This window comes from Cololabis saira, chromosome 8 (assembly GCF_033807715.1).
Source record: "Cololabis saira isolate AMF1-May2022 chromosome 8, fColSai1.1, whole genome shotgun sequence".
Lineage (NCBI taxonomy): Eukaryota > Metazoa > Chordata > Actinopteri > Beloniformes > Belonidae > Cololabis > Cololabis saira.
The window spans coordinates 33,864,757-33,877,033 of NC_084594.1; the positions used below are offsets into that span (position 1 = coordinate 33,864,757).

Consider the following 12,277-nt stretch of genomic DNA (forward strand, 5'->3'; position numbering starts at 1 on the left):
AAGGTGTCTGGTTCATTTCCTGGTAGGGTCATTCCTGTGTGAGGGTTGCATGTTCTCCCCTGCTTGCACGGGGGGTTCTGCAACTTCTTCCCACAGTATCTCAGGTTAACTGGAGATTGTAAGTTGTGCATGTTTGTTTATTTGTGGCCCTGCAATGGACTCACTAGACGTCCAGAGTTTACCCCTACCGTTCACCCCGAGACAGTCTAGTCTCCAGTCTCCTTATGACCTTGGATAAAAGAGGTATAGAAAACAGAAGGATGGATTTAAAGCTTATTCTTCCCTTAAAAAAAAAGTATAAAAGGATGTGTTACAAAGTAACATTACTATGACCCGGAGTTTGAGGAAATGATACCAGGAGAACAAACAGTGGAAGACAAGGTGTTTAAATGAAACAATTAAACGGAGCCCAAAAGAATAGCAAAACCCAAACCTGGAAATAAGAGCATAACGATTAACAGAAACAACCAAACACAGCCCACTGAAAAGTACTGGATTACACAACTACAGCAGGCCCGCTGGCACCACCGTGGGGGTCTTCGTCCTTTTATGAAGTAGCCCAGCTGATTATCCCTAACCAGCCACAGCTGGAGCAGCTCACCTGGCTGCAGCACTGAAAGAACACACAATGCGACCCCCAGGACGTAACAGGATGTAAATGTTTGCTGTTTGTAACAGTTTCTCATGCAAAAGGGAGGAAGTTGATGAGCTCTGCTTCTAACACTTGCCTATTTTCTCATGAATGAATACATTCCAATATGGTTCTATGGCAACAGAGGCTATGAACTCTCCTCCTTTGGCAAGGAGAGACGTTGGTAATTATGTAGAAACATATGACAAGATAGAGTCAGGAGTACAAGAATATCTGTACAAATAGTTGTTGTAGATTTTTTTTTACAGTTGTATAGTTAAAATACCTTAGTTTGTCCGTAGCGACCCTTTCCGCACTATCACTTTGGTGGAATAACATTTTTAAGTCTTATCAGAGGGTTAAAATATCTGTTGTGGGAAAAACCTATCAATACCTAAGTGTTTACCACCTGAGTGACTATCTGAGTTAACAAGAATAAATATGTGACAGATGGTCCAAGGTCAGTAACTTTAAAGGGGACCTATTATGAAAAACACGTTTTTTCTTGCTTTAACATACCGTATATAAAGTGGTCTCCCCTCAGTCTGCCAACTCAGAGAAGGAGGAAAGCAACCAAATTCTGCAGTGTCTGTACAGCCGCCCGGATGAGCCGTCCAGTCTGATGTGGCTTCTACGAGCCGTTCAGATTCTGCTCCCGTCGTTACGTTACGACAGGAGCGATGCGTGAAACCACGCCCACAATTAACTCCGCCATTTTTCGTAGCAGTGTATCGCGCCCACTCAGAATCCCGCATAGAGAAGGAGGTTAGAGAATGGGAAGATAAAGACATGGCTCAGAGGCTGAATTTCTAATTTATTTAGCAAAAACAATCAAAAGCTTGTTTTTAAGACATTCAAGGCCTGTTTAAAATAGGTATTAGATGCCATAATAGGTCCCCTTTAATACATCTTTTTCATGCAAGCGGTTCAAAATTTCCATCAGAACTTTGATGCAGAAGTGACACAGAAACATTGAATGCATAGACATTTGAACAACACAAGGAAGATTTAGACTAAATCCTGTCAGCATGTCTTTTTTCTGTCACAGGACCTCCTTCCAGTTGGACAGGCTCGAAACTTAGAAATTCAGAAACTTAGACATTCTATCCATGAAAGTTATGAACAGAAGCTGTGACAAATGTCAGCCCTGACGGAGTCTAGCTCTCACTAGAAATGAATCAGACTTACAGCCAGCAATTAAAACCAAACTCACTTCAGTTGTAGAGGGTCCAAGTCCATAAAGTACATGTCCTAAAGAACCCCTGCATAGACCTTTTGTGTAAACCCCCATGCCCCGTCGAGGACCCTAGCAAGGTCACAGAGCTGGTTCAGTGTTCCACAGCCAGGATGGAACCCCCTTTTTTTTCCTAAATCTAAGGTTCGACTAGCAATCTCTTTTCTGGAACCCCTGCATAGACCTTACCAGGGAGGCTGAGGAGTGTAATTCCTTTAGTACACCCTTCAGTCCCTCTTTTTAAAAAGGGGAACCACCATCGCAGTCACCAATCCAGAGGTAGTGCCCTGAATGTCCATGCAATGTTCAAGAAAGTACAATTCAATTGTATTTATATAGCATTTACAAAGACCCAGACCCCAAAGCAAATATTAACCAATCACTGCCAAGTAAAAAAGTACAATGTTAATGTTGCAGAGAGTCGTCAACCAAGGCAGCCTTACAACATCCAGAGCTTTGAGGAACTCAGAAAGGACTTCTTCCACCCTGTGGCGCTTATTAACTATTTGGACTACCTCAGTATTGATAACCAGTGGTTACCTTGGTGTCCACAAACTTAGCTTCCTCTGTGGAAGAGGTCTTGGTGGGATTGAGAAGATCCCCGAAGTATTCCATCCACCACCCAACAACATCTAAAGTCAATATTAATAAAACTCCATCTTCATACAGTGATGAAGCGCTGTTTTTCCCACATGAACTACTTGACCATTTGTAATAATCTTCTCTGGGTCAATCAAATATGTCTTATGGCTGGCTCAACAATGGAGGCGCCGAATATAACCTATTCCGACTTAATGTTCCACTGTTTACTGTGGGACTATTGAAGTTCTGTCCTAGGTGTGAGTTGCAGATCCTTCGGAAAGATTCCTCTGCCAGATGTTCCCAGCAAACTACACACTTGGGCTTTCTAGGTCTGTCTTGCATCCTCCCTCGCCATCTGATCCAACGTACCAGCAGTCAGATTTAAAACAGCTTGTTATTTTGACTTAGCTCCGTTGGCCTCTGTGCTAACATTAATGGCCATTTTGTTGCAAACACATATACAAAATCTTGACGTGTACGTTTGTTAACATCGGAAAAATAGTCCTTGGGCTGTTTTTATTCTGGAATACTCCTCTAACTAAAATGTACATCTGTATTGTGAGTCTTACTTCTGTTCTTGTCCCTGCTCTTTAGACCCATGGCAAGGCTCTGTTTCTCATCATCATTTTGGGGATTGGGGGAAGTTTTCATACTGGTTACCACATAACTGGTCTGAGTTCTCCCTCACCAGTAAGATACGTCATTTTTCCCCCTCCCACTTGCTCATCTTTCTCTCACTTGTTTTAAATTTTGACAGCAGCCTTTTGTTTAAAACCATCTCTGCAGTACATTCAGCACTTCATCAACAGTAGCTGGTGTGACAGATATGGCGAGCCTCCTCCTCAACAGATGATCACCATGATTTGGTCTCTTATCGTCTCCATGTTTGCTGTAGGGGGACTCTTCGGCGCTGTCAGTGTCACATTCTTCTCGAGCAGGATGGGAAGGTGAGTGTGATGCCGGGCAGTTACATTAAGGCTTTAGCAGATGTTCATGTGTACATGTGTCTTCATATACCTGTATAAATGTCATTGTCAGCAGATGTCATATTTTGTAAGAGTCAGCTGTTGCTTATTTAATGTTGGGTGGCTTTATGAACAGAACTGAGAAGCAGGTGGAACGCATTTAATTAGTCTTTTCTTACTGTAATGAGTCATTTATGTCATGCATACCTCTCTGGAGCTCACATTCTTGCAGACATTCTTGCAGATTCATCTAATTTAATTGCCCTGTTAATGTGTTATTCTACTATGTAGCCCAAATGACCCAAAAATGGTTACCAAAGCGACGTCTGTTCCTTTATCAGAAAAGAAGCATTGACCTGCAACAGCTTCATTGCCGTTGTTGGAGCAGGGATTATGCTGACCAGTAAGGTGGCTAAGTCTTTCGAAATGATTATTGTGGCAAGGCTCCTGTATGGCTTTTCTGCAAGTAAGCTACTCTGCACTGTTCATATGAATCCATCATGTTTTTACTATTCTTGCTTACTGTGGGACATGTTAAATAATCTTCATTGATGTTGTACAGGGGTGTATTCATTGTTATTCATACTGTACTTATGTTGCAGGTTTGGGAATGAGCATCCACTTAATGTATCTTGCAGAGATTTCACCTAGAAAAATAAGAGGCATAGTGACTTTGACCTCAGCAAACTTTACTTCACTTGGCAAACTCTTTGGACAGTTTTTTGGTTTAAGGTATGCACCCACTGTTCAAACACCTTGTGAAAACAACAGTTATGTAAAGAATAGTTGAACCACTCACAAAAAAAGCTATAACTCAGAGACCTCAGCAAAATTAAACAAATAGTGATTAAGCAAAGAATCAAACAAAGGTGCATTATAACATTTAATTTCATCAGTGAGATCCTTGGGCGCGAGGACACGTGGAACATTCTCCTCTGTGTCCCTGCATGTTTCTCCGTGGTTCAAATTCTGGTGCTGCCTTTTCTTCCGGAAGCTCCCAGATATCTCTTCATTGAGAAAGGTGACGATAAGGCATGCCAAAGAGGTTGGTATTTCCGCCTATTTATGCAGGGGACAGAACACATTTTCCTATTTAAAAAAACAAAACAAAAAACCTTTTAACTAAATATGGGGTCTTTTGTATTTTTCTCGCTGCAGCATTGCAGAGTTTGTGGGGAAAAGGTGACTACAGACAGGAAATGGATGAGATGCTAACTGAGCAGCTGGCCATTGAAGCTTCCCCACAAAAAACCCCTCTGCAGCTGCTACGGGATCCGACTGTCCGATGGCAGCTAATCACTATGGCCACCATCATAAGCTGCACCCAGCTGTCAGGCGTTTCTGTGGTGAGGATGGCACCATACCATACCGTACCATACCGTATCGTACTGTACCATACCATACCATACCATACCATACCATACCATACCATACCATACCATACCATACGTACCATACCATACCATACGTACCATACCATACCATACCATACCATACGTACCATACCATACCATACCATACCATACCATACGTACCATACCATACCATACCATACCATACCATACCATACCATACCATACCATACGTACCATACCATACCATACCATACGTACCATACCATACCATACGTACCATACCATACCATACCATATGTAATATACCATACCATACCATATGTACCATACCATACCATACCATACCATACCATACGTACCATACCATACCATATGTACCATACCATACCATACCATACCATACCATACGTACCATACCATACCATATGTACCATAACATACCATACCATACCATACCATATGAACCATACCATACCATACCATACCATATGAACCATACCATACCATACCATATGTAATATACCATACCATACCATATGTACCATACCATACCATACCATACCATACGTACCATACCATACCATACCATACCATACGTACCATACCATACCATATGTACCATAACATACCATACCATACCATACCATATGAACCATACCATACCATACCATATGAACCATACCATACCATATGTACCATACCATATGAACCATACCATACCATACCATATGTACCATACCGTACCATACCATACCATACCATACCATATGAACCATACCATACCATACCATACCATATGTACCATACCGTACCATACCATACCATACCATACAAACCATACCATACCATACCATACGTACCATACCATACCATATGTAATATACCATACCATACCATATGTACCATACCATACCATACCATATGAACCATACCATACCATACCATACCATACCATACCATATGAACCATACCATACCATACCATACCATATGAACCATACCATACCATACCATACCATATGTACCATACCATACCATACGTACCATACCATACCATACCATATGTAATATACCATACCATACCATACCATACCATACGAACCATACCATACCATACCATATGTACCATACCATACCGTACCATATATACCATACCATACCATACCATATGTACCATACCATATGTACCATATCATACCATACCATACCATACCATATATACCATACCATACCATATGTACCATACCATACTGTTAAATTATGTCTTAGTCTGAACTGTCTCAGTAAGAAAATAAAACATAAAAACAACAATTGAATGCACCTACTTCTTCAGATGAATGAACAGCTTTGTTTTGAAACATTTGACTGGTATTGTACATGTTTGTAAGTGCTATATTTTCCATTGACAAACTTAACAATGATATTTGCAGCATCACAGCTCAAATAGCACCACTGATCTTGGTTAAGCATTAGGATAGGTTGTTGTCCACTGCATATATCATTCCAGCATATTTTACATGGTTCCTTTTTTCCAGATTAGTACCTTTTCATTTGACGTTTTCTTGGAGGTGGGCGTATCCCAAGACAAGATCCGCTACATGACACTTGGCCTTGGAATAGTTGAAATCATCACTTCCATCTCCTGTGTGAGCAAATATCTCGTATTTGATTATTGGTTGCTAACACCAGCATGTTAAGAACAAAATAGCAAACAAAAACATACAAATTAATTATGATTTCACCTTGTCAGAGTCTTCTGATCGAGCATACAGGGAGAAGGCCATTGTTCTGGGGGGGTTATAGTGCCATGTCTGCAAGCTGGGTGCTCATTACCGTTGTACTCTACTCTAAGGTGAGCAGGACAACACAGAATGAAAAAGATAAGTGCTTGTATAGCAGATAAACTCTGTTTCAGTACGCCAGCTGATGGAATTAGAATAAATTAAAAAATGTCTGTGTGTATGTATGTACAGTTGAGGACGATTTTATTAGCCCCCCTTACAAAATAGTGCTTGTTTTCTAAGTGTTTTCCAAGTGATATTAACCAGAGCAAAATAAACTGAACACAGCTTTTTGTAGACGTCGTAGTTTTATTTTGGATGCATAGACAATTTTATATTCCACTCAGAAATTAAGATATTGTACAAAACACAAAAACTACCAGGGTCAAAATTATTAGCCCCCCACACCCTAATAGTCAATTGTGTATCCTTTTTGCTGTATTACTGCCTGCAGATGTTTGTTGTAGTTTACAACAAGTCTCTCACACTTCATTTGAGGAATCCTGGCCCATTCTTCTTTGGCAAATCTCTCCAGTTCCTCTAGATTTGATGGGTGCCTGTCATGGACATGTTTCTTTAGGTCACCCCACAGATTTTCTATTGGATTTAAGTCAGGGCTTTGTGCAGGCCATTCAATGACATTCACTTTGGTCGTCTGGAGATAGTTCTTCACCAAGAGGGAGGTGTGTTTAGGATCCTTGTCATGTTGGAAGATGAAGTGACGTCTCAGACCCAGTTTCACAGCTGACTGCCTAAGGTTCTCTTTCAAAATGGCCAAATATTTTTCTTTATTCATGATTCCATCCACCTTGACAAGATTTCCTGTTCCAGATGCACTGAAGCATCCCCACAGCATAATACTCCCACCACCATGCTTCACTGTGGGGATGGTGTTCTTTGGGTTGAATGTTGAATGTCCTTTTTTTCTCCAAACGTAAGCAGTGTCCCTGTGGCCAAAGAGCTCAAGTTTAGTCTCGTCAGACCATAAGACACGCTTCCAGCATGAATAATCTTTCTCCAGGTTGTCTCGAGCATACTGAAGTCTGGCTTGAAGGTGCCTCTTCCTCAAAAGTGGGTTTTTTCTTGGTCTGCACCCTCGTAGGTCATTCCTGTGCAGAGCTCTAGTTATGGTCTTCTTCGAGACAATAGCCCCTTTCACACAGAGATTCCGCAATATTGGTGTAAAGAAGTCCTGCCAATACGCCGCCTTTGTTGGTTCACACAGAACCATACAACGCCGGCATAACGCCGCTCCCGTCTGTAAATTCACACAGCATGCCGGCGTTCCGCAATCAGAGGCGTGACGACAGCGTCAGCGTCTAGTGGCATGCCGGCATGCCGGCTGTGTCATTCACACAGACCCCGTTTCGTCTCTGTGACGGCTCTGTGACTACCTCCGCTGCCGGCTTATTGGTGGGGCCACTTGGCCCCCCCATTCCGCCTCCGTGACTTTCACACAGAACAGCGAGGCGGCTTAAAGGCGCAACGTTCCCGCCTCGAACTGGCTGTGTGAAAGGGGCTACAGATTCCTGATGTGGCCAAGTCATTTGCCAGCGCCTTGGAAGTTAATCTGGGGTCTCTAGACACGTCTCTCACCAGTTTCCTCTTCAGTCTCTCTGAAATCTTTCTCTTTTTACCTCTGCCAGGCTTGTTCTGCACTGTGTTGCTGTCTTTGGAGCGATGAATGATGCCTCTCACTCCAGTCCTTGACACCTGGAAACGGTTGGATATCTTCGTATATCCCTCCCCTGCTTTGTGGGCATCTATAATTCTTATTCTGAGGTCCACACTGATCTCCTTTGTTTTTGGCATGTTGCTTCCTCAACTGCCAGCTCCATAATGAGGCTTTTATACCATGTTTTGGCTTGAGTTAATTAACTTAACTGAATTGAGTGCAATCACCTGTTTGACCTGATTACCTTTATGCACATCACCTGTGAAGGTTAAGCACATCACTGCATACAAGTGGCTTGTGTGATGACTTAATAAATGGTAATTTCTTAAAGGGGGCTAATAATAATGTCCCTGGTCATTTTAGCTTTTTCTTACATAATAATGTTTTGGTGCACAAATATAAATGTTTTGGCCCATATAATGACAAATTGTATGTTCAGGAATGCTCTGTTAGAACTGCCCTGCTCTGCTAAAAAGGATCTTGCCAGAAACTTGAAAAAACTTAAAATTCCATAGGGGGGCTAATAATATCGTCCTCAACTGTGTATATATATATATATATATATTTATATATATATATATATATATATATATATATATATATATATATATATATATATATATATAACTGTTCAGCATTTTAGTATATGGATATCCATGTGAAAGGTTGGAGCTACATTGAGTTGTCGGCGTGAAGTGTGTGAAAGTGTTTTGTGGTGCAGAAAATGATATTTTCATTAAACCTAACAAACACATTGAAATATCAAAACTGTCCTTGAAGCAGGACTCAAGCTACTGGGCTCCATACGTTACTGTTACTTTGATCAACCTCATCATCATCTTCTTCTGCATAGGACCTGGTATGTACTCTGCTGTTTATGTTTAGGAAAACAACCTAACCCTTTTTCAATTCTAAGGTTTAACAAATCAAGACTTTAAAAGGTATCTGATGCTTATTCAGTCCTAACATTCTGTGCAAAACGATTATCGGAAAACAACAATACATGGTATTTTGAATCAAGTTATTTATTTAATGAAATGTAAACCAAAATGCAGAAGCAGCCTGCGCAAAATTAAATACATCCTCCCTGCTCCCAGTGAGGGTGTGTTTTACCTAAGAGGTGATGGAGCAGCCAGGTGCTGCTTATCATGTACTTCTGATGAACTGATCCTCAGCAAGTGTTATATTGCTAGAAAAGAAGACGTTTGGGCATTTCTCTCCTCTAGGCATTCCTCAGTTGGAAATCCTATCTATGAACTCTCTCTTTAGACATCATAGTGAACCTCTGTCACCTCTGCTGGGCTTTTCGACACTCCCTTTTTTCACTAGTGGGGCATTTTTCCACAGAGATTTCTTTTTACCAGAGACAACCTTCACCTTAGTCGGAGCAATGGAATCAATTATACCTGAACTTTTAGAGTGGAAGTTGTCTAGTCTTTCTTTACTGAGTTACAGGACAGAGTGGAGGTTGAAGAGTAGACGTGGTTAAAGGTTTCAGTTGAGTTGTCCTTACAAAGCGTGTTTTTTCTGGATACTACAAAAGACTCAAGCTACGGCAATGAGCCAGTGGAAGGTGAGACCTCAACCTGGTAGAAATGCTGTGGCAGTACCTTCAGAGGGCTGTGCAAATAAATGCCTACGAATCTAAATGAACCGAAGCAATATTGCAACTTCATAAAAAATAAAATAAAAATCTACAAAAAAACAGAAGTGTTGCTTGCTTCTGCATTTTGGCATAGTTATGTCACAATGTTTAATGTCCTGGGTTGTTTCTTAGTCGTGGTTACTTATCTTTAAGACCCAGAAAAGATTAGATGACTTTATTTGACTCATCTCCTGATACCTACAATGTTAAAATTTGCAGCTGAGTGTTAAATGGAGGCAATTCTATCCAAATGGTTAGAGAAAGGTCCTTTCTATGCATAAATAGAGCCTTGTCTCCTGTCCGTTGTTCGTACAGGGGCAAGTACACCGACACTTAGCAGCGAGATCTTCCTGCAGTCTAACCGTCTGGCGGCGTTTGTGCTCCTGGGAGTGCATCGCTGGCTCTTCCATGCAGTTATGGGCCTCATGTTTCCATTTCTTATCGTAAGTAGGATTTACCTGAAGATAAGGATCACGTTTTAATATCCACAGATTTGTGTGTCATGCTCCCCACAAGAACCTTAATCCTGTACTTTACTCTCCAATTCCTTCCCACAGAAGGCTCTCGGTTCATACTGCTTCGTGATGTTTGCCGGTGTGTCCCTGCTGGGTGGCCTGTACACTTTCTTCCTTTTGCCAGAGACTAAAGGAAAGACCCTGCTGGAAATCTCCGAGGAGTTTAAAGCCATCACCCTCTGTGGGAAGTCTTTCCTGGAGGAAGAGAGACTGAAGACCAAGTTTTGAAGCAGTGTCCAAGTTGCTACGGACAATTAGAGAGAACATGAGAAAGTGTTTGAATGAGTGAAAAATGCATATTAAATCAAACCTTTTCTCTGTAAACTTGCACATTTCTCAGTTTCAAAGACATTTTTTGGGGTTTATTTGTCTTTTCTGTACACCCGGGGATATGATGAAGATAAAACATTTTACTAAATAGTTCTGATTACTCCACTTTTTTTTTTTTTCCAGTTTAGATTGTACAAAAGCAGCTGGTCCCAGCTCAGTGCAGCTGTGGAGGTTACCCCCGCTGACACAACCACTGCAGACTGTTTGTCACCCAGAGGCTGGGAGTTTCCTCCCACTCCTTTTATAGTGATAAATAACCAACCGTGCCCTTTGGTCCTTTTTAGGCTCTACAGTCTGTTGTTAGATGACTGAAGGTAATTAACTTAATGGGAGCAGTCCCACAAAGCTTTACGTCATCACGATACCATTTTTTCCTCTGCCCATCTCCTGGCTCTGTAATTGAACTCAGGGTGGTGAGTATTAGATGAGACTTTAGATATCTTAACATAAAGCAGTAAACAGACAAACACATGCCGGTCATGGGACAATGTTTCATTTTGACATGTTATCTAACATCGTTGGCCACAGGTTAGATCAGATCTAGCAAGGCTGTAGCCCTTTCAAAATTACATCTTTCTGTTATGCTATTATCCTGTTGTGTCTTTCACCTTCTTGGGATATTGTGCTCCATAAATGTCTTTCCTTGAGTGCTCATGCACCCGTATTTACTGTATACCTGCAACACAAAGGCCAAAAACCGAATCTTCCAAACGATTAGCAAAAGGCCCTCCACAAATGTGTGGGACTTGGTTCCTCGGTTGTTCAGCAGGTGGCGCCGTCACGCTTCTGTTGGGGGGGTGAGATGATGACGTCAACAGCAGAGAAAATTGAGTGGAGAAATAACAGGGCAGACACACTAAAGCTAGTTTTTAAACCATTTCTCCTTCTGATTTCTCCTCAATCTGCAGACAGCATAGTTTTAACCGCTTCTTTTCATAAGTTTAGATCATCTGGTCAGAAAATGCATCTCACTGCCTTTACTATTCTTAGCAATTTATGCTCACAGCCAAGCATGATGACAAAGCTGTTATTTAGGGTGATTTTGGAGAAACGTGGAATTTCCATTAGATAAAAAAAAAGAAAAAATTTGAAACATTCCGTACATTTCTTTGAGATGAAAAATAAGAGATGTACATTTTCACCTCTATGTGAGAATATTCAAACACCTCATATATTAGGTAGTTTATTTTGATTTACTTTCATTATTTTTCAAATAAAGTGCTTTTTTTACTTCAACGAATTTACACACCACTTTCATCTATCGAATAAGACTAGTACTTCGTATCTTGAGGAAAAGCACGACTTCCCCCTCTTTGATTCCCACACGGAAAGCCACCTGAGCCTCGGTCTCCCGTCTCCCTCCGTCAACGCTGAGCTCTCTGACATTTCCACAGGTCAGAGGGGAGGTCGCACATGCAGGGAGATGTCTTCAGCATTAAATGGGTCACTGTTTTAGAAAATTCAAGATTTTCTACAAATGCAGTGTGTTTGCTTATCTCTCTGTTGCTGCTTGGGAACACGTGAATTTGATTATAGAATGAGACAATGTCAGTAAGTGCACATGC

General features: G+C 41.2%; 1 protein-coding gene across 1 annotated transcript in view; it reads left to right on the forward strand.

The window, feature by feature from the left end:
- The window catches only part of slc2a9l1 (solute carrier family 2 member 9, like 1), a 13,288-nt gene extending 2,486 nt beyond the window's left edge, over positions 1–10,802 (forward strand). Inside the window, exons 2-12 of the mRNA XM_061728676.1 lie at positions 3,042–3,137; positions 3,234–3,394; positions 3,754–3,878; positions 4,015–4,144; positions 4,309–4,457; positions 4,571–4,758; positions 6,302–6,412; positions 6,517–6,618; positions 9,003–9,081; positions 10,183–10,310; positions 10,425–10,802. Coding sequence (XP_061584660.1) covers positions 3,042–3,137; positions 3,234–3,394; positions 3,754–3,878; positions 4,015–4,144; positions 4,309–4,457; positions 4,571–4,758; positions 6,302–6,412; positions 6,517–6,618; positions 9,003–9,081; positions 10,183–10,310; positions 10,425–10,610 — 1,455 coding nt within the window. The 3' untranslated portion in view covers positions 10,611–10,802. The remainder of the gene's footprint in view (positions 1–3,041; positions 3,138–3,233; positions 3,395–3,753; positions 3,879–4,014; positions 4,145–4,308; positions 4,458–4,570; positions 4,759–6,301; positions 6,413–6,516; positions 6,619–9,002; positions 9,082–10,182; positions 10,311–10,424) is intronic.
- The last annotated feature ends 1,475 nt before the right edge of the window (positions 10,803–12,277 follow it).